The sequence below is a fragment of the Ambystoma mexicanum genome, chromosome 5p (assembly GCF_040938575.1).
Source record: "Ambystoma mexicanum isolate Mex_15411 chromosome 5p, UKY_AmexF1_1, whole genome shotgun sequence".
NCBI classification, from domain to species: domain Eukaryota; kingdom Metazoa; phylum Chordata; class Amphibia; order Caudata; family Ambystomatidae; genus Ambystoma; species Ambystoma mexicanum.
The window spans coordinates 1,201,031,463-1,201,053,912 of NC_090930.1; the positions used below are offsets into that span (position 1 = coordinate 1,201,031,463).

General features: G+C 45.0%; 1 protein-coding gene across 8 annotated transcripts in view; it reads left to right on the top strand.

The window, feature by feature from the left end:
• Positions 1-22,450, top strand: part of RELCH (RAB11 binding and LisH domain, coiled-coil and HEAT repeat containing) — a 1,825,259-nt gene that overhangs the window by 666,014 nt on the left and 1,136,795 nt on the right. For 4 of the 8 annotated variants that reach the window (XM_069613666.1, XM_069613665.1, XM_069613669.1 and 1 more), the window contains 2 exons: positions 4,916-5,011; positions 5,151-5,174. In XM_069613666.1, coding sequence (XP_069469767.1) covers positions 4,916-5,011; positions 5,151-5,174 — 120 coding nt within the window. The remainder of the gene's footprint in view (positions 1-4,915; positions 5,012-5,150; positions 5,175-22,450) is intronic. The other 4 variants (XM_069613671.1, XM_069613667.1, XM_069613670.1 and 1 more) reach the window with 1 other exon arrangement.

The following is a 22,450-nucleotide window of genomic DNA, read 5'->3' on the forward strand; positions in this document are numbered from 1 at the left end:
CATAACCCGTTTGATCAGGATGTATCAGTCTACCAATCACTTTCTGCAATCGATTTGCCAGGACAGCCATTAGAATCTTGCTGTCCTGATTTAGCATCGACAAAGGTCTGTAGGAACCACATCTATGCTCCGGTTTGTTGGGCTTGGGCAGCTGTATTATGATCGCCTCTCTGAGCGACTCAGGCAACCGTCCTATCTCAAACGCCTCATTAAGCATGTCCAGCATTGGGGGGAGGATTTCCTCTCTGTATACTTTATAGAATTCGCTGGGGAACCCATCTGCTCCCGGGGTCTTACAGGTAGGCAACTGCTTAACAACCGCCTCTAACTCCTCTAACGTGATTGGCTCATCTAGCTCCTCTCTCTCCTCTTCACTGATCTTGGGCAGCCCTATGTATTCTAACGTTTCAATTATCTTGCGTTGGTCACTCATCTCATCATCCCCGTACAGCGCTCTGTAATAATCCGCAAATTCTTTGTTAACCCCTTCTTGCGTGGCCACTTCATCCCCGTCCTCCCTAATAATGGTCCTAATCGGAGGCCTAGGGGTCTCGCTTTTGTATAGCCAGGCCAAAAGGCGGCCTGTCTTATCTCCCCCCACGTGCTGCCTCTCAACATATTTCCTATAATTAAGATTGCAGAGTCTTTCCCAATGCCCTGCACATTGTTGCTGTAGTTGGAGTACCAGCTCTGTGTCTATGTCACCGCTCTTCAATGCTGTTTCTAGCTCAGTTTCCGTCTTCTGTAGGTCAGCCAAGACACCACCCTGTAACCCTCTTGACTTCAATGGCCGCCCCCCGCATCAACACCTTAAAAGCTTCCCATAATGTGCCCGCGGAGTCAACACTCCCAGTATTCTCCTCAAAGAAGTTGGTAATCTCTTCCCTTATATCTGCCCTAAAGACTGGATCTTTAAGCGCCTCTGCTCGGAGGCGCCATGTAGGGATCCTCGCCCTCGGGGGGCAATATTGCCATCCGAGGATCAGGGGCGAGTGATCTGAAAGGACCCTGGCCTTATATTCGACTTGAGTAATCTCAGACATCACATCTGCTGTAGCAAAGACATAATCAAGCCTAGTGTGCAGTTGATGCGGGGCTGAATAGTGCGAGTATTGCCTCTCAGTGGGATGTTTCATCCTCCACGCATCTGTAAAGCCAAAATCAATTAGCAGCGTCTGCAACGCTCTCACCGCCGGTCTAGGCTTACTCACCCCGCCATCAGATCTGTCCACCACAGGATTCAGCACACAATTAAAGTCCCCACCCGAGATCACCATGCTCCCTATACACATACTAAGGTTGGTACACAGGGCTCTGAAATATGCTGCTGTGTTTTGGTTGGGGGCATACGTGTTTACTATGCATACCTCCCTGCTCTCCACCAGCCCTCGCAATATAGCCATCCTTACATCCGTTTCAGCTACCTCTTGTATCGATTAGAACGGGACATGCGGCGCCACCCAGATTAACACACCCCGAGCGTACGCAGAATATGGCAAGCCCACCACAGTCCCTCTCCACTTTCTCTTAACCATGTCCAACTTCTCTCGCGTCAAGTACGTCTCCTGTAGTAGTGCAATATCTATTTTCTGCCTTTTCAGATACATCATGATTTTATTTCTTTTCAGATAACTGTTAAGGCCCCTGACGTTCCACGTTATTATCCTGAGGTCTCCCATAAATCGTTGGTAAGCACCCCCTTGATCTTCCGCCGATCCCGCCCCCTCATGCACCGCAAGTGCAATATTCTGATTCCTCCAAATAGGCTCGAAACAAAACTTAAACTTCCCATAACCACACACGCACTCAACTTCCCATCCTCCCACCTTCTTCCCCCCCCATCCCTTCCCCAACCACACCCCCCCGAACTGTTGCCCAGCTCCATTCCTGGATCTCAGGCACCCCCACATCTAGCCCTGCCTAGCACAAGCTTCTACTCAGGGCTCAGTAGGGTAAGCCGCCCTAATGGCCGCTGAAACTAATAATCTATCGGGGTAGGTCGTCCACGTTCTGTTGCTCCTTTTAAGAAATATTACGCCTAAAGATGCTAAACAGTTACCAATTGCAGTTACACTCACTATATTCTAGTCCATGTCGAGCACCAGGCTCGGATTGTGCTCAAAGTTCAGCCAGTTACAATTTCTCTGTACAATCGGGATCCTCCTCCCACTCACCCTCACAATGTCCGTATTACAAAATCTTCATTCGGTATGCTCCTGCCGGTCACGATCCGCTTCATGATCCGGGCAACCCTGCAGGTCCAGCCATGCAACAACATCCTCCGGGGTATCAAAAAATAGCGCTTTGTTCTTATGTAGCACCTTCAATCGTGCCGGATACAGCAGCATATATTTGACTCCCGCCACCCTCAGCCTTCTCTTGACGGCGACGTAACTATACCTCTGCCTTTGCACCAGTATCGTATAGTCTGGGTATGCTGTGATGTTGCTGGATGCTCTCTCTATCGTACCGCCCTTACGAAAATATTCAAGGATCTTTTCTCTATCCCTGTAGTTCAGGATCCTTGCGATGATCGGCCTTGGCGGGGCCCCCGGCCGGGGTTTCCTCATTAGGGCGCGATGCGCCCACTCCACCGTGAATCCTTGCGAAAGATTCCCTGCTCTGATCCCTTGTATGATCATGTTTTCAACATAGTTTGTGGGGTCTTGGCCTTCTTCCCCCTCCGGCAGACCAACCACGCGGATGTTGTTCCTCCTCGCCCTTCCTTCCGCCTCTTCCACACGATTTTCCAGGCTGGCAACCTGTTGTTTTAAGACGTGAATCTCCTTCGCATTGTTCGTGCTAACGTCGGTATTGATCTTCACCCCACTTTCCAGACCACTGGTTCTTTCCTGACATCTGGACGTAACAGGGTGAGTTCCGTGCCCACAGCATCAGTCTTATTCTCCAGGGCTGTGCGTAGGTCTGCCATTGCCAAGTCCCATTTAGCACTCAGTCCCGTTATAGCCTCCAGGATCTGGTGCTTATCCCCGTCGGGGGCGTCTTCCCCGGGAGTCACGACCATGCTCTGCACCGATGTCGAGGGGGTCCGCTGCGTTTTCGTAAAAACCTCCATCGTGGGTTGCTTGGACTTGACTCTCAACCCTTTCGCCGACATGGCGCTGCCCTCCACTCCTGTACGGCTCCGTCTTGGTGCAGCTGCTGCACTGTCCTAAGTCCGACAATAGTCTAGCTCCCAGATCTCCTAACTCACATTCAAGATGGCACTCCGAATTGTCTTACGGGTGGGCTATGGCCTCGCACTCCTCATTCAACTTCCGTAGGCCTTGTCGCCCAAGTGTCCAATGCTATCTCCTCCTGCAGTCAGATCGCCAAGGCTTCATTAGCGTACGCCAGGCCGGGCACTCTCACGGTGCCATCTCGAACACTTTTCCATATTTCCTGTTGTACTCGTCCGCCAGGCAATCGTCCGCAGCCTTGTACCGCAGTCCCGGGGAATCAGTTTTGTTTCTCCTCGGAGGTCTCTCCTTTGTTAGCCGCCATCTTGGCACCAAAGTGGCCACACAGCTGTACCAACAAAAACATATATATCTCACGATTCCTCGGGACCATGAACTTCTCCCACGAACTCCACTTAGCGTGCAGCTTCCGACACCTGATCCCCAAAGTTCTAGGCGCTCGTTACAGTTTCAGCGGGTAACTTTAGCAAAAGTAAAGTTGGATCATCAGGAGCTCCTCACGAAGCACGTCCTATTCCATGGCCAGATAGCCATGCCCCCCAGCAACTTTTAAAGTTAATCTACTTCATTCACTAAACATATTTAGTACTAGCTGACCCAGGCAACGCGTTTCTATGGTTCGAGCTGGGTTGTACTGGAATGCATGGCGATTGTAATCACGTGATTGCTGAGCACGGGGTTGTATTTGACGCTGATCTGCGGTTTCTCATTGACGTCTTTTAGCCACGCTCAGCCTGTCGCATTCATTCTGTTGAGAAGCTGCAGAACGCGATCGCTATGCTCGCAACCGTGGATCCTGAAGTCTGGCTGCACGTCGCTCTGCTGCTTCCTTGGCACGTATTTGAGCCATTCTAGCATGTGTTGCTTTTACGTCCAACAGATGGTGCTGTTTTTCAGTAAAATATTTAGTATAGCGTGTGTTGCTTTACGTCCAACAGATCGCGCTGTTTTTCATAAAAAGCATGTTTTTACCTGTCACAGGTGTGACATCTGTGTATAGTAGGTATATAAAAACACCCGCCTATTCGAATGCAACGTTATGTCAAAATCTCAAAGCAATCAGTGAAGAACTTTCGGAGATTTAAGATTTTGAACTAACGAACATTTACATTTTTATTTATATAGATTGTGCGATGTCATAATTTAATATTGTATTTTCCTTAGCTGTGCATATATACCAATGTGTCTATGAAACTGTTCCATACTTTTTTCAGGCACATCCTGGTCAGCAAATTCCTTTAGTACTAATTACATCACACTGATGGAATGGTGTATTCTTTATATTTAGGACCTGTCCTTTTTAAATTGTGTTTCTCGGAACATAGTATAGATTTTCTTTTCTTTTTTTTTTTAAAACATGTTTTCACACTTCATTTCTGATGCAGTATTATTTAGGTTATTAGGGTTTTGGCAATAAAAGTGATATAATGGGGCACAAAATAACAAGCGGTTATTTCACATGTTATGAAATAAGCATCTAACCAAACTGTATAGTGCCTCACAATGCTGCAAAACATTTACGTAGTGCTATAGCATGTAATGCATAAATATTAGTAAACAATTATGTGTTTGGGGACTTTACTGAACCGGTTGTGCGGGTGATCGTCATTGCTTTTTGGGAGATCCTTAAAGCTGTGTTAAAACTGGTGCACATCAACTGTAATGTATTTTTTGTGAACCAGGTCATTCTAAGGGAATCTTTTGTGGGTTTGCAGGTGTCCCGAATTGCAGACAGCGAGCAGGGTGTCATGTTGATGTTGGGACGGTGTCTACCACACATAGTCCCAAATGTATTGCTTGCAAAGAGAGAGGTGAGTAGAACTGCTACTATCCTGTGCCCCCTTTTCACCATTGTTGCATTCAGTTTCATTTTAAAGTTTACTTCATGTTTGTGAAAGTCAGTTTCTTGCAATCATCTTCTTACTTTTGTGCATGCATCTCTGCTCCTAGAGAATGGTTTCCCACCTCTGTCAGGTGAGTTCTGTGCGACTGCATGGTATCTTCATCCTTACCCTCTGCTTCAGGCATTCGCATTCTGCTAAACTAACTTACTGTAGGTCCACTCCGGCCCGACTCCATGGGTTTGTCTCATTAGAAAAATAATTACATTTTCTCTAATGAGCACTCAGACTATCGGTGCTGTTTTCTATGACTTTGCAAATTACAGCACTAAATGTCCCCATTGGGATTGATGCCTTGTTTTTTTTCTCCCAATATCTTTTTGACCTTTGATTCCATCTTAATGTCAGTTTAGTATGCATATAAAAACATGACACTAATTTAGTTCTGGTATAGATTTAAGCAATTTTGAATTTCCACCGAAAGCATACATTTATTGCCTTCAAGTTGTTATAGGTAGCATTAGAAAATGGGGGACAGATGTGCAATGCTTGTAAACATGAAGATAAGTTTGCACTGCAGATATTAACGAGTTTCTCGATTCTCGAGAACTGTGGGATGCACATCCCATCAATCATTTGCTGTAGAAAAGGGTTTGTTAATATGCGTGTGTTTGGAGAACAATTTAGAGATAGAACAAATGAAAAGTTGAATTTCAATATGACCATATCCTGTAAACTTGCTGTTAAAGATTATATTCAAAACCTACAGTATACTAGGTTGATAGTATGCATTTGGCAAAACCTTATAAAAACCAATTCCCAGAGATAATGTCCAAGTCAGGAAATTAGCACTGATCCCACAGTTAACAGCTGTTTCTATTTTTCTTAATAAAGAAAACTGATGATTCTAGTACCAAAATCAATTGTATATCCTGTTATTGAAGACAGACTAAAATCGTAATCATGCAAGCACCTTCAGAAATGGGTTTTGCTGGGTTTGTGACATTTGTCAACGGATTGAGGATCAGTGCTTATTTCTAATTGACACACTTTTGCTTGGCAGGATATTTGTTTTGCTTTACGTTCTGTTGCTTTTTATGTCATCTTTGCAATGCATTGATATTTTTGCAGACCCATCCAATGCATTCCTAAATCTACCTTCCTTAATGTGAAGTCTTATTAAATGGCTAGGCAGTAGCATTTTGATAATTGTAACAATCCGGTCACAATTAAAACATTTTCATCAAGATCAGTAACACATTGGGGAGCAGCATATTCTGCTGCTGGATTAAATTTTGCAATAAATTGCATTTTCTAATCTGTTGATTAATGTGTACATTTTAGTTTAGTAATGCAGCAGGCAATGTGTATTTTCTGACCTACAATGTTTTTTCGTTTCTACTGGTACAGTAGAAACGCTCGTTGTTTTGGTATATAATTTTCTTAAAGGTATGATACTGTTAAAGCACATGAAGTGAATATAATGTTATTTCAATTTGAGAGGACAAGCTGCTTCTCTTGTATTGAAATGTACAGAACACCATTGCAAAAATGATCCATCTTCCAAGTTGCGTCAGAAAATATTTTCATAGTACATGTACAGTATTATACAAAGACTTGGCGTATTCTAAAGCGGCTTAGGTTCTGATATTGCTGCAATGTTTGTTTTCCTTCAAGACAAACACTGGCCTTTCATGTTGAGGTTTTCACTTAATGCACTGAAAACCTGCATTCCTAATGGTTTACCAGGGAGTCATGTAAAGAACAATGTCATGCTATTTGGAATGTAAGTAAAGTAAAAGAAATTGAATTTGTTTCCATCTTGTCTAACAAATGTTGCCCTTCTATGGAATCTATGAAAAGTGTATATTTTCATGGGCAGAGACACCCAGTGGAGTTAAAATGGGAATACATATTTGAAGTCTGTGACAATCACCATATGGATTCTCTAACGCTATTGAAGAGCAGAATTCCTCTTAAAGTGAAAAGGACTGCATCGGGCATGGGGCTGCGCAGAGGTCGTAAAAGAGACTCACTCAGAAATTGCAGTAATTGAGGAAAAAGGACAAAGCAAATAATGGGGAAATGTGCATGGAATTGAGCGATAGTTGCACAATATTGCAACATCTTTGAGAGATATGCAAGGTTATTAATGCTACAGGAATCTTAATGAATTGATCTGCCTAGTGTCATGTATACTTAGTGAGGGATGGTTGAATATCAGAAATTGTAAGGGATAGAGAACACAGACTCTTGGTTGCAGTGTGATGTGGAGGGTGGGGGAATAGGGGTTGTTTTAACTTCTGAAATGTTTATTAATATGCAAGATGCTCATTGCTTCAGGTGACAAGACAAGAATAAAAAAAGAAGGAATCTGCAGGACACTAAATGACCTGGCATACGGTCAAAAGATGCAATGGAGTAATGCACTTAAGAAGTAATATGGGCCCATGTCTATTCCAGGGACGTTAATGCTTCAAAATACAATGTGTTGTGCAAGTGATATCAAAGGATGTGATGGCATACGACCGTTGACCCTGATCACATCACATGAAATAACATCATATGACATTTAACCCCAATGACCTCACCTGAGGTGACTCACAGGTGTAAAAAAAAACATGCATAAGCTTACATTTAATAAAGTCCCAAACTGGTACAAATGCAGACATATGACTTTTTGTGGATTCCAATAACATTTTGCCTTGATATGCCATGGAGTCGGTTATGTTATGATAGGGTTAGCCCCATTCGAACCAACATAGCCGAGGGGCACTGCCATGCTTATGCCACTACCACCTTTTATAATTTTCTGCCATGCTTATGCCATAAAGCTGCGCATGACAGGTCTCATATATTCCTAGGTGCTGCCACAATACAGTATGCCAAATGTAGACTATATTTGAGAGTACTGTCATCTTATGTCTTTATAGCTTTACAGTCTAGGTACAGCCAAACTATATAAGTTATAGCTTCATATATGCATTTGCTTTTATCATATGCCAAGTGCATCCTCAAATGTCCAGTAATGTCACCCAATGTCAGTTAATGCCTCATACACGGTACAATATGTAAGGGGGGCATCCCCTGTCTCATTGCTGTCATATGTGCCAGTAAAGCCATTCAATAGCACTGATGCATGGTATGAGGTACTATATGTGGAGCCTCACGTGTAATTGATTCCATCATGTACCAAGCTCAGCCTCAAATAATCATGAACCACTGTGTAGTTTAAGCCGTGGCTGTCACATTTAAAGAAAAATGCATGTCATGGTCTGCAATGACGCTATCTTCATTTGTGTCTCCCACTGCACCGCTTCCCAACAGGAGTAGGGGGATAACCCTCATTTCTGGCCATTTAAAAGTGCATCAGGTTTGTGATTTGGGGATGCATTTTTACATGCACAGATTTGCGCAAATGATTGAAAATGGGCATGAACACACATTCAGATGCCCTTTGTGGATTGGGCTGCTCCTTTTTTTGGCACACGTGATGAGACACGCCAATGCATGCATCTCATCACTTGCACTAAAAATTGTTTACAGAATATGCCCGTTTTACATTATTCTGTACTTGTGCTTGGATTTATTGATGCCAACACTTAGATATTTATAATAATACATCTCTCTTATAGTGCTTTCTCCAAAGCACTTTACATAACACACGCTTATATACATTTATTTCACCCAGCAACCAAAATGAATACTCGTTTGTCAAACTCAAAAGGATGAAAGAATGAGGTGAACTTGTCAGCTGTCAAACCTGTGATCTGCAGAACACATATAGATCCCAGCAATGAGCACTTAAACTGCTGATCTTTCTAATCAGCCATGTCTCCTTAAATGTGCATACCACAACATTTGGTAATGGGTTGGCTGGGGTTGCCACTGAAGTATCCTGAATTATCCACAGGCGACCGGTAAGTTGCTTTTAGCAAAAGTATTTATTTTCATAAGAGGCCCTCCTGTTCAGAATGTTGTCTCTCTCTTTCTCCAGCATTGGATCTTTCATAGATTCACATGCTGTGACTATTCCCTGTTGTCAGGCTGGGAATCATTGGTAACACAGAGCAGTTTAAAACTGAAAACTTTCAGTCACTTTTGTGCTTCATCTTAGTCATTTTGGGTCATACTGCCCACAGCCAATAGGAACACCTCCCTTAACTCCTCCCCTGTCGGCCATCTTCACATTTTTTACCACACGTTAGTGTGGGGAGTCCTCAAAAATCATCTCTTCAGCATTTATATGAATAACATTGGACTTTAACAACTTTTCCATAAAAAATGTATATTTTCAAACATCTACTCGACAACCGGCGTTGGCGGCGACTGTGCTACTTCAGTGGACCGTTCCCGTCACTAGTAATCTTCAATCAAGTTTCGTCTGTGCAGTAAGGCCTTCCTCATTGCGGAATCCACGAAGAAGAGCCTGTTCAAGGCCTGTGCCTGCTGTGGACTAAAGAATGTCTGAGTGGATGATCACAACTGCTTCTACTGCCTTCATTCTCACCATGTCATCCAGGACTGCAAAATCTGCCAGTCGTTTTCCAACAAGATGCTGATGTATCTTCATCGACGTTTTGACGCGTGGCTCGAGGACGCCGGTGGGGACTCCGACTCTGCTTCAGTACGGAGTCATGTCTCGTTAGGGTGGGGCAGGACTGCCCAGCGAACCACCTCTAGTAAGTGGTGTAGGTTGAATGAAGTCCTGGCCACCAGCAGGAAGAGGCATAAAGACATCTGCAGCGACGAGCTCAGATCCTCGCACAAGGACCAGTCGTCACCAAAGGTTGGTGCCCAAGGGGTGTCGACATAGGAGGTGAGCCAAGGCCTTTTCCATCGTCCCAGGGAGGCAACATCTTCTAAGTTCACGTCGAAGTCTGGTGGCCACTCTTTGCCTACAATGTCAGAAACAGGCTCGTCTTTGAAAATCGGTGAGGCCGTCATCATCGACGACCAAGCCATGCTCCAGATTGTCTACCCCAAGGCCATCGACACCGTACTACGGCACACCATCAAAGACCACCTCGTCAATGACCACAACTACTGCATCATTGACGAAAATGTCAACGGCCACGAACAAAAGGATCTCGCCGACTGGATCTATGTCCACAGCTGTGATAACCTCTTCAACGACACCGCCGACTGGCAAAAGTGGTTCCTCCCATATTACTGTTACCACTGCCATTGTCACTAGCGTCTCAGACACCCGCACCAGCACAGTGTCTGCATTAACTGCCCATCCACAGGCATCATTACCAAACCTTGGGGTGGCCTTGCTGCATTGTAGTATCAAAGCCAAGTGTATCCCAATCAGATGTGGCGGAAGCAGAGGAGGAGGCCATCATGTCACCGCGGTTGTCGCCAGCAAGCAGGACTTTGCCTCCCAGAAGTTCACCACAGGTTGAGGCAAGCCTGATCAGGCTACCACGTTTACCCTGTATGCACTCTGCTGAAGCCATCAATCTACCAGAGACATTGCTGCCTCCACAAAGAGACACGTCACAGGCAGGACATTTTATGTACTCTAACCACACTGGTGGCGACCTTGCAACAATGGTTGCCTGCACCTGCCCCAGATACTGAAGCCATCAGGCAACCTCACACAGAGGTCCCTGGACTTTCCAAGGAAATGGTTAACATTCCTTGTCCTCCCAGAATGGGTAAGCACCAGTCAGTGCTGCAGAGACTGTCGGATAATATATATATATATATATATATATTTATTTCACTAAAAAAAACTTTGTTGAGGGGACATTATGGTTAAGTTGCCCTAACAAAGACCTGTACACTTCACTACAAAAATACTTTCCACCTCCCCTTTATGCTTCAAATTAAAACCGAAAAACCCCTGAAATTCGACAGTTATGGTAAACTAAGCCCCCACCCCTCCCACCGCCCCTGTGTACTGCTAATACTAACACCCACACCATGAAAGATGTCATCTGAAATGTCAATGCTGACATCAATGATGACATCACTTGTTTAGCCCCTTTCTTTTCCTTCTCTGCCATAAATATATATGTGCATTCAGTAAAAAAAATGAACTAAAAGAATGTTATACTTCACAGTGCAAAAAAAACCACTGCACATTTCCCCCTTTATAATAAGCTAAGCAACCATAACTCGCACCATCTATGTGCATTGCGAAGACTAACACCCAGGACATCAAAGATGACATCACAAATATCATTGATGACATCACTGATGACATCACGTGTGCCTCACTTATTTTGGTGCATTGAAAAATGTAGGCTAAGTGGTTTTACTCAATTACTTTTTGCTCAATGCCGGTCGCATATTACCTTATTGCCTCCCGTGGCAAAAAATAAAGATACCCGTAAACAAAGTTAATAATGGGTTAACAACGACCTTTCACAGTATAATTGAAAAAAAAATAAAACTTGAATACACTTCACACACTCCTTATTTCTCTGTAAAGTACACAGGCGCAATAATCTTTGCCAGCAATAGTCTAAATTACGAATGCAGTAACGTGTGCTACTAAAAAGGACGTGTACTTGTTGTAATTCCAGGCGACTTTGGCAGTAAGGATCACAAAACAAAATCCTCTTTCAAGATGGCCGCCATAGAAAGGGAAGGCGGTTATTGCATACATAGGCCCTCTCCCCTTTCCATTGTAGGTTGCAAAAAGCACAAGAACGTGGCGTAACGCAGAAACTGTAAATAAACATTCAGCGACGTACAAGCTAATAAATTACATTTGCAAATAAAACAGTGGAATGGTAAAGAACACGTGACCCTTTTACAGGTTACAAACTAGATTTATTCAATAACAAACTTGCAAAGACCATCAGAATAGTCGCATAAGCAATGCATTGATTACAATGCTGGTTAGGGAGGCATTGCAAACGTTGAAGATGAGGCCGTTTTTTTTGCGCAAACAAACATTTTGGGGTCTTCGTTGAAGCAGGCGCTTTGTTTCCACAGTTATTTCCCAAAAGTCGTCATGACGTAGAGCCTACAACACCATAAATGATGTCACGTTGCTCTGAATAAAGAGTTGGCGAATGAATAAAGGGGGCTTACAGTGCATTCCACATTATTGTTATGGACAGGCAACCGCTCACCAGCAGTTGTATTTGCCGTCCGAAGAAGCCCTCCCTCGGGATTTGAAAACCATGGCACGCACAATACGGCACAATATACCTAATCGAGAAAAGTTACAAAAAAATAAGTGTCAGTAACCAACTTGTACCAAAATGTTTTAAAAGATCAAATCGAACCTGTGCAAAGTGGTACACAAAAGTACATGCTCAAATTTGACATTTTAGTAACATATTACTAATGTCCAAATGTACCTATAGGTGGAGGTTAGAAACGGTGAGATTTTGCATGCACCGTAAGAGAAAATAAAATACCAAGTACACAGAAAGACGATAATGTAGGTATGAAACAAAAAAGAGTGGACAAATAAAAAAAAAAAAATTACGCCTCATCATTTCAAAGAAGACCAAAAAAATGTGCAAAGCTATACGCAAACCTATGTGGACAAACTAAGCATTTCAAATTAGGAACATAAATAGTAAAAAAGGTTGAGTGCAGTCATACCCTGCAAATGAGCAACGTGTGCACTCTGCAACATTACAGGAAAATTGTACAAGGGCAGAAAAATAATACGTTAAGTGTATTAGCACAATTAGATGGGCAGTTATGTAAAAATAAAGCATGGATTGCTGCACAGTGGGCCAAAGTACACTTACAAAATATTTACAGCCTCCATTTTTTTTCGGAAATTCACTCACAAATGTGTTTGCAGCGAAGAATCTTCCTTGACTGATATGCATGTCACTTACAAACTTTTTAATACATAACCTTATCAATAGTTTTTTTTTTTACCCTTTCATTCCGTGAATAGCGCGCAAGTTTGTCTTGTGCTCAAGGTCAAAAAACAATTGCCCCTTTACTTTCACTCGGATGCGCGGGCGTACTGCGCGGTCAACCAAAAAAGCAACTTGTGTGGCCTTCACTCAGAAGGCAAATACATTCTTGCTTTGAAGCAACATAATGAAATCTAATTATAACAACCTGTACTCCCATACAGCTTCAGAAGCCCTGTTTGAAGCAACAGTGCAGATATGTAGCCTTAGTTCTCAAAACTGTACAGGCCAATGTGAGGTAAATAGTAGCGCAAAACACATTTTAATTCACACGCTATAATTGGTCGTGGTGCAGTGAGCATGAACTTCCATTTAAACGTATCATTTTGCAGTGAGGAAAACTGCACTTTTTCACTTTGTGCTGCCACAGCTCATTGGGCCCCCTGAAATGTCAACTTGTGAAATACTATTACTGGAGTGTGAGAATTATAATGCTGTCTTGTTTTGGAACTGTTTCTGGCGGTATCCGTTCACACGAAAACATTAGTAGAAGAGAGGGGGCCACTGACCAAAGGTACCTTACTACACGCTATTTTGCAAACAATCTGGGAAAGAGCCACATGATCGTGAGCACGACCTTTTCCCCCCGTTCAGTGTAGGGGGGAAAAAGGATGTTTTGAGAACCCATCCCCCTTATAACTTTCGCCCCCCTGCACCAAACATGACCAAACTTTCCAACCAAAGTCAGAGTAGGCGATATTTTTTTTCCAAACTTTGGCGACGATGAGTCCAAGGGTACGACAGTTATAAGGCAGCCAAAAACAGTTCTTACTATGGAAACAGCCACTCCACCAGAGCAACACAGTCAGTAACGTCCCTCTCGAATGTGCTGCAGTGGGTGCTACCAGGATCTAGAGGGTAAGATATATGTCCACAAACTTTTGAATGTATATGTGTACAATGGCTTATGCCTCCACCGCTAACAAGGTCGTTACTGGGTGCATGGGATTCGGCCATGCAGCCAACGCTGTACGCCCTCCCCAGAAACATCTGACATGCTAACGTATAGGACGAGTGTATGCACTGCAGAAATATGAAGTGGTGTTTCTGGACAGGGCCTAGAGTTTTACGACAATGATGTATGGGCTTGCGTGCTGCAGCCATGGAAGCAAAACTCTACATTCTGCCCACAATCACCTCAGTGACATACAGTAGTACGGGTGTATTGATAGGTGTGCTATGCTTCACTTATTCTCGCCCGACACTGCACACCTACCTGTTTGTACGTAGATATTATTGCAATATGTGGATGTCACTGGCTTATAACTCCAGTGCTTATAACTTTCTTGTTGGGTGCATAGCCTACACTGTACACTCTCCCCTCAACCATGTAACCGATAATGAATACTACACATGTATACATAGTCGTGACATGCTGTGGTGGTTGTGGGCAGGGCTATTCCTATATCTTGGAAATATGGCCTTTGGCCTACGGCCATGCATCCAAGACTCTAGGCCCTGTCCACAACCAACGCAGCATGTCACGACCATGGTGGTGTACTAAGGAATAACACACCCATAGGAAAATATAATGTAATTGGGAAATACACTCAAAATGAATGATCACTAACGGCACGCGTGTCCTGCGTACATTTTCAAGGTGCCTATACACAGCACGGACTCAAATAGTACCCTTGTTAGATCCTTCATTTTCTGCACGTACAAACATCCTGAAGAAGGCGCCAATGCAGGTTATATAGGCTCTGGCCACAACCACTGCAGCATGTCACGACCATGGTGGCTTACTAAGTAATAACACACCCATAGCAAACTATAATATAATAGGGAAATACACTTAAAATTAATGGTCACTATCGCCATGCGTGTCCTGCGTACGTTTTCAAGGTGCCTATACACAGCACGGACTCAAATAGTAGCCTTATTAGATCCCTCATTTTCTCCACGTACAAACATCCTGATGAACGCGTCAATGCACAATATATAATAGACAATTGCCGGCCAAACAAGTAAGCATTTCATCCGTCTCTTACTCTGTGATCCTCCCCACGCACTATAAACAGTTTCGAAAACAGCATTTCGCCTCTGGTAAGTAGCGTGCTGTCTTCGGATCCAAGATGTCGGGCGCATCCACACATTCTGACGTACATCACGGCTCGCTGTAGCCAATCGGTGCACATGTCGCCTGTCCGCGGTGATGACAACCCCCCCCCCCCCGGCCAATCGGTATCATGTCCGCGGAGCGAACAGGGAAATGTGACCGCGGAGCGGACATAGATATCACTAATTTATTTAGACATATTTTTTGGTCATTTTAAAGGAAAGTACTGGACGGATTGTCACCAAATTTACTAAAGCATGCTATCGGGTCCAAGCCCCTGCCCCTGGCACAAATTTGGTGCAAATCCGTCCAGCGGTTTCACCTGTAGCTGTGCGCAAAGTTTTCCCCCCCATTCAGTCCGTTGGAAAAAAAGTCATTTTGGGACCCCCCCTATAACTTTGCCCCCCCGGGCCCAAATATCTCCAAACTTTGCAAAATAATTCAGAGTGACCCATATACTTTTGCAAAGTTTGGTGAGGATTCGTCCAGGGGGAGCGGAGTTATAAGCCACCCAAAAAGTGCTATGGAAACAGCAACTTAACCATAACAACACGGCCACTACCGTTGCCGTGTAATATATATATATACTCACTCATCCTACACTACACTGATGAATTCGACGATTTCATCACAGCTGATGGGTAACCAAATGATGTTCTACTCAAGAGACTCACCCCCTGAGGAAGTGGGGGCCTTCCATGCGTTCATGTCCAGGGCGGCCACAATGTCTAGCCTTGCACCAGAAGAGCAGCGAAAGGAGTGTGCTGTACCAGCGCAGAGAGTAGCACAGAAAATCTGTCATGTCTATCGCCCTGTTGGAAGACGTGTGGGAGGGCGGCCTCATCACCTTGGCGCATCCCGCAACTGCTCCGGCTAAAAAAGACTTGTTCGACAAAAAGTACAGAGCCCCACAGAGCGCTTCTGCTTGCCTCCACACCCAACCCACACCTGACTGTTGTCTCGGTCGGCTCACTCATCGTCATCCTGCTTTGTTCCTCCTAGACAAAGAAGGCAAACACCTTGACGCCTTCGGTAAAAAGATCATTACCACTGCAACCATGACTATCAAGGTGGCTAATGCAATGGCCATACTCGCACGTTACGATCGCGAACTGTGGTACAAGTTGGGTCCCTTGCTGGAGTTCCTGCCAGGTAAAAAAAAAAACAAGAGGCCTTGGACACCTTCCATGAAGGAGAGTTGGGATCAGACCATGCCATTACGCTCTCTGTGGACATTGCTGACACTTATTTTTGCCAAATTGGCAATGGAGCGGTTCTACGTAGGCAGGGTTGGCTCAAGGCCACAGAATTTCGACCCGATGCCCAGTCCAGAGACCTGCCCTTTTTGGTAAGGTGGATGAGGCCTTAGAGTCCATAAAAACAGACACAGAGACTGCTTGCTCCTTGGGCACACTACAGCAAAGGTGCTAGTCCTTTCGTTCAGGAAAAAGGGCGCTATGGCAGGACTTTGCGGGATAACCGCACCAAGTACTAGTCTTCCACCTCCTACAAGACCCTGTACTCATCCGGGGACCAGTACAGGAAAAAGTCTGTCCAGTAGGGGTTTGTAGCGATGCTGTGGCTCCTCTAAATCTAGGGGCCAGTCCAGCAAACAAGCATGACCGGCCCAGGGCCAGGTCCTCCCCATTCAGCACCCCTTATGGGAGGACTACTGTCAAGGTTCGTAGAAGAATGGACACACATCATGACCGACAAATGGATGCTATCCCTCATCCAGCAGGGCCACTCGCTGGAGTTCGTGGACTATCTACTGGACATTCCTACTGCACACAAGCCAGAGAAGGTGCAATACCTCTTTCTTCAGGAAGTGCAAGCTCTGCAGCAGAAAGGCACAGTGGAGAAGGTTTCCAAGGACGAACTAGGCACAGGAGTTTACTCCCGCTACTTCCTGATAAAGGAAAAGTCACTGCACAAAAAGTCAGGGGGTTGGAGGCCCATATTAGATCTAAGGGTGCTCAACAAGTTCCTAAAGGCGCAAAAAATCAGCAGGTGTTGTCGCAGCTACAACAAGGAGATTTCTTGGCGTCCCTCGATCTCGGACGCCTACTTTCACATCCCTATTCGCCTCTCACACTCACACTGACACTACCTACGGTTCGTGGTGGCAGGAGCACATTATAAGTTCAAGGCCCTTCCATTAGGCCTGCGGTCTTCTCTGCTGATGATCACCAAATGCCTTCCGCCAGTGGTGGCTTACCTGCGGCGAAGGGGCATTCAAGTCTACCTGTATCTGGAACACTTGTTAGTAAGAGTCCCCTCTTATCCGCTGGCAGACACCAATACCCCGACCATCATACAGTGTCTACAGCAATTAGATTGCTCCATCAACTTCCCAAAGTCGTGCCTTGTTCCATCTCAACAGGCATTCTATCTTGGAGCAAGGCTCGACATCCATACCTGCACCGCCAGACCCTCAGACGAAAGGGTGGCAGCTCTTCTACACAAGGTGGGCTGGCTCAACAGCAACCGGGTAACGCCAGTTTGCAACTACAAAACCCTGCTGGGGATGTTGTCATCATGCATCCCGTTGATCACCTACTGCTGGTTACACATGAGACCGGTGCAGGAATTCCTGGATGCTGGGTGGATGCAAGCTTCAGGGTTCAGGGATGAGTGCATTGCTCTAACACCGGTTTTCAAAAAGAGCCTTTGCTGGTGGTCAGTGAGGGAACATCTGGTGCAGGGCGCCCCCTTCAGGTTGCCAGACCATCAGGCCACCGTCAGGACAGATGGTTCACTGGAGGTCTGGGGCACCCACTGTCAAGACAACACCAGAGGCCTTTGGTCGGAGGAGGAAAAGAGCCAGCACATCAACCTGCTGGAGCTACAAGACATTTTCTGGGCCCTGAAATCTTTTCTTCCTCTCCTGAGGGGAAAAGTGTTATGAATTTACTCCGACAACACAACGTCGATATTTTATGTCTGCAAGCAAGGTGGGACAAGATTCCCATAGCTTTCCAGGGAGGCCAAAACCCTGTGGCATTGGGCTCTACAGCCATTCCCCTTCATCTACTAGGGATTCAGAACACTCTTGCAGACTCCCTCAGCAGGGAGTTGCGCTCTTGACACCAGTGGGAACTGCACAATGACCAGGTTGACTTGTTTTAGACATGTTCGACCTCTTGGCCACTGAAGACAACAGTCGCTGCAAGACCTTTGCCAGCCGCTTCCCCAATCCAGAGAGCATGGGGGACGCTGTTGCATTTCCATGGGTAGTCAAGTTTCTTTATGCATTTCCCCCCTGATTCCTGTGGTGCCTTGAGTGCTACACACCTTAAGACTGTATCTGTGCAAACTGATATTAGTGGCCCTGGCGTGGCCGTGACAGTTTTGGTACTCGGACCTCCTTGCTCTCTCGTCAGCAAAACCGATCAAGCTGTGCCCACACCAGTCGCTCCTGTCCAGGAATCTGGGAGCAGTACTGCACCACAACCAGGCCTCTCTCGTTCTGACAGCCATATCCTGTGTTCCTCGAGTTCGCGGCTCTGTCCCTTCCGCAAGATTGCCTGGTAATCCTGGCTAGGGCTAAAGTTCTGTCCACCATGAAATGCTACAAGAGCAAGTGAAAACGTTGTAAAAGTATGGTGCAAAATCCAATGACTGCGACATCAGACCATCCGTCCGGAGGGTCTGTTACCATATATGTTGTCCCTGACTCAGTGGTCTAATGCATTATTCAATTAAGGTGCACCTAGCTGCAATCTCCTGGTACAACTGCACTGCAGGGGCACCATCCCTGTGGTCTCACTGGCTGGTGAAGGAGTTTTTGCGTGGGCTGTTTCGTCGTTTCAACCTGTCCGTCACCCGGCTCCAGCATGGCAGCTCAATGTGCTACTCGCAAGACTCATGAAGCCACTGTTTGAGCCCACGCACCAAACATCTTTCCTGGAAAATGGTGTTCTTGGTGGCCATTACTTTGGCTAGGCGAGTGGGGGAGATCCAGGCTTTGTCGGTAAAACCACGCTTATTGATGTTCCATAAGGACAAGGCTGTTCTACGTACCAACCCATTTGTGCCTACGGTGCCATTTGCATTCCATCTAAATAAGCAGGTGGTGCTGTCTGCCTGCTTTGGCACACCAACGTGCGCTATTATGCATCTGGGCATGTCTGCCAGCGCGGTATAAATAAATAAAATAAATGTCTCCAGCAGAGCAAACTCTTCACGTGCTGGATGTGGTGCGCGACTTCAAGTACTATGTGACGTTTATTAAGTCCTTCCTTACAACAGATCAACTGTTTGTTTCATTTCGACCTTCTGGGACTGGGAATGCTCTCTCAAAGTCCTCCATTGCAAGATGGATTGTTGCCTGCATCTCATTCTGCCATCAGCAAGCCGGCAGACCGCTTCCCAGTAGGCCCTGAGCTCACTCTAACGAAGCAGTAGCTTCAACCAATGCTTTCCTCTCTGGAATTCCACTGCCCGACATCTGCTGTGCAGCCATCTGGAGATCGGTGCATTTGTTCACCGGGTTCTACTGTGTCAACAGACATTCTGAAGAAGAATCTAGAGTCGGCCAGTCGGTTCTGAAGAACTGTTTTGCGTGAGTTGGTTAAGTCTCCAGTGGTAAGTTATGCTCAGAGCTTGCCCCCATCAATGTGTATTGTTGTAATACTGCTTTGTAATCTATTCACAGCATGTGAATCTATGAAAGATCCAATGCTGGAGAAGGAATAAGTTACTTATCTGTAATTACGATTCTCCAACATTGCTATCTTTATAGATTCACATGCGACCCGTCCTCCTACCCTGCATGGCTCGTCTTTTGGGTCTTCCTGCTACTCACGTGCGCTGCCAAATCTGAAGATGGCCGACAGTGGAGGAGTTAAGGAAGGTGTTCCTATTGGCTGTGAGCAGTATGACCCAAAATTACCATGATAGAGCACAAAGGTGACTGAAAGTTTTCAGTTTAAGTTTAAAAAAACTGCTCCGTTACCGAGGATTCCCAGGCTGACGATGGGGAATATTCACAGTATGTGAATCTATGAAAGATACCAATGCTGGAGAACCGAAGTTACAGGTAAGTAACTTATTCCTTCTCATGAAGATTCACAGAACCTTTTTTTTATAGACCCAAGAATAGAATGCTGTATGATTCAGTTGCCTGAGAGACCTGACAACATGTTATGATGCCAGAAGCTAAGACCAAGGTAACCTCTAAATAAGTGAACATTAGAAACATGGCACTTGCCAAAACATGCTTAACAATAACAAGTTTGTCTGACAGTTATATACAATTAATGCACCTGTATAACTGTCATAATCAAAGTATGTACATAATATACATAATATACAGTTGTGACTTTGTGGAAACATTATGTAATTTTGAGAAAGTTTTGAAGATATAACAGTTATGTTTCATATTAATACAACACTTAATACAGTGCTTAGAAGCAGGGGTAATATGTCAAGGGCCACTAGTACATTGATAATAGTAGTGTTTTATTTTGTTTAAAAAGGACTGAAGGGGGACCAGAGGGGGTGGTGGGTAGATGTCCAAATAAATATTTGTTTAACTGCACAATTGGTTAAACAGCATACTGTTTGGCAATTGGATAGCTCGTCGATCAACTCTCACGCCAGCTTAGGTTTTACAAGTTCATGTTTCGGCAGGGCTGATTTAGCCCTTCGACCTACTGAGGAAGTACTACTACGTTTCATAGGAATTACGACTATTTTTACTTTTCTCAGAGAAACAAGAGGAGTCCAGTATCGAACATGAAGAGCTATTCATAAAAATGTGACCTATCAACTATTTGACCTTGGTACGCGAAAAACTAGGCCACCGTAATATCAAAACGTGGAGTGCTTTTGCACAAAATGGTAGGCCTGATGAACATAAAACATAAAATTGACTCTAAATTAGAAGCTTTGGCTCAAGGGGCATCCAGTCTGCCTTGCCTACGTAGACAAATACTAATCTCCAGCTACAGCTGTGTGTGTATACAGCGTAATATTGAAAGCCAAACTTCACGTGTGTTTTCCAAAATAAAGTGGGCTATAAGAGCCCACTTTATTTTCATTTTCACACTGTCTCTGCAATCTTTGACTAGGGATCACAGAGGCAATGCCAGAGGTTGCACGGAAGTCCATGGGCTATGTGAGGAACCGAAGAGCATCCTCACTTCTACTCCCCCAGAATCCTCCTCTCGGGTGGCCAGGGAAAGGCCACCACTCTTGGATCCCGACCCTGGGGGTGGATAAGCAAGGGAGGGTCACCTGGGTGGAGGGAACCTGGGGAGTAGGGTGAGGATGTGAGACATGGTATCCCCCTTTCCCTTATCAAAATGAACCCTACCTACCCCCCGCCTTTGTAGGCTATTATTGGTCTTGACCTCTTTCTTACACACAACATTTCCCACAGCCATTTCACTTTAAGACTCGGACGAGGAGGAGGCAATTGGGAGTTATGCACACCTCCATTCATTCACACCACTTTGGTACTGAGACAAGGAAGAGGGCTGTGGAGGAGTTCCATTGTACCGGCCAATCATGTCCAGCTAATAGGCCTAACTTTGGTCAGGCAATTGAAGTGAAGGACTTGCACCTGCAACCAGTTAACAAGCCCCAGGTGTATAAAATGGGAAACCGCCCAGCAGAAAGAAACCTACCTGGAGAGAAGGACGCGGCTTTCCGAAGCAGGGCGGGCTGGAGAGGAAGTATCAGGGAGGATGCTGTGCTCAGCAGGAGGGTGAAAGAGACGCTGGGACCAGAGCTGGCAGTGAGAGGGTCGAGGAACCTGCAGCCTTCCGTGCCCTGTGTCCACAGCAGGAGCCCCTCTTCCATTTCCATTATGATCCGGGAGCGGCAGCCCAAACGACACCACCAAAGGAATCGAGTAAGTGGGGCTAGGGGCGGTGGGGAGGAGAGAGAAGGAAACCGTAACTGGAGGCGGGATGTGAGGAAATTGTGTGGCGGGGATGCAGCCTTCAGACTGCTCCAAACGTGGGTTTGGATAGTGGGGTTCAGCCTGTGATCCGAGCACTCTGATTGTTTGGCGCCCAAGGTGATAAAATTGCTTATACCAATTAAACTTGAGGAATGCATCTTAAGGTATTGAGAAAGGTATTGTAACAGATGATTAAACGATTTTCACACTATTGAAAACCCAGTAATCACCACAAACTACTTTCTACCAAAGATCCACAAGCCTTTTGATAAACTACCAGAAGTGAGACTAATAGTGGAATTGGTTGGGTAACGGAAAATATCTCGAAATACATTAACAAGACCATAGAGACTCAATGCATATCTTACAAATCTTTGAGGATGTTTTGCACCTCCTATTGCAAACCTATTAATGCAATACTTTGAAGAAGCTGAAAAAATGAGGAGCTAACCATGAATCTAAAAGTACAATACAGATATACTGAGGATTTGAAGATGAACTAGAAGAATCTCTGATATACCTAAATAAAAATAAGTTTG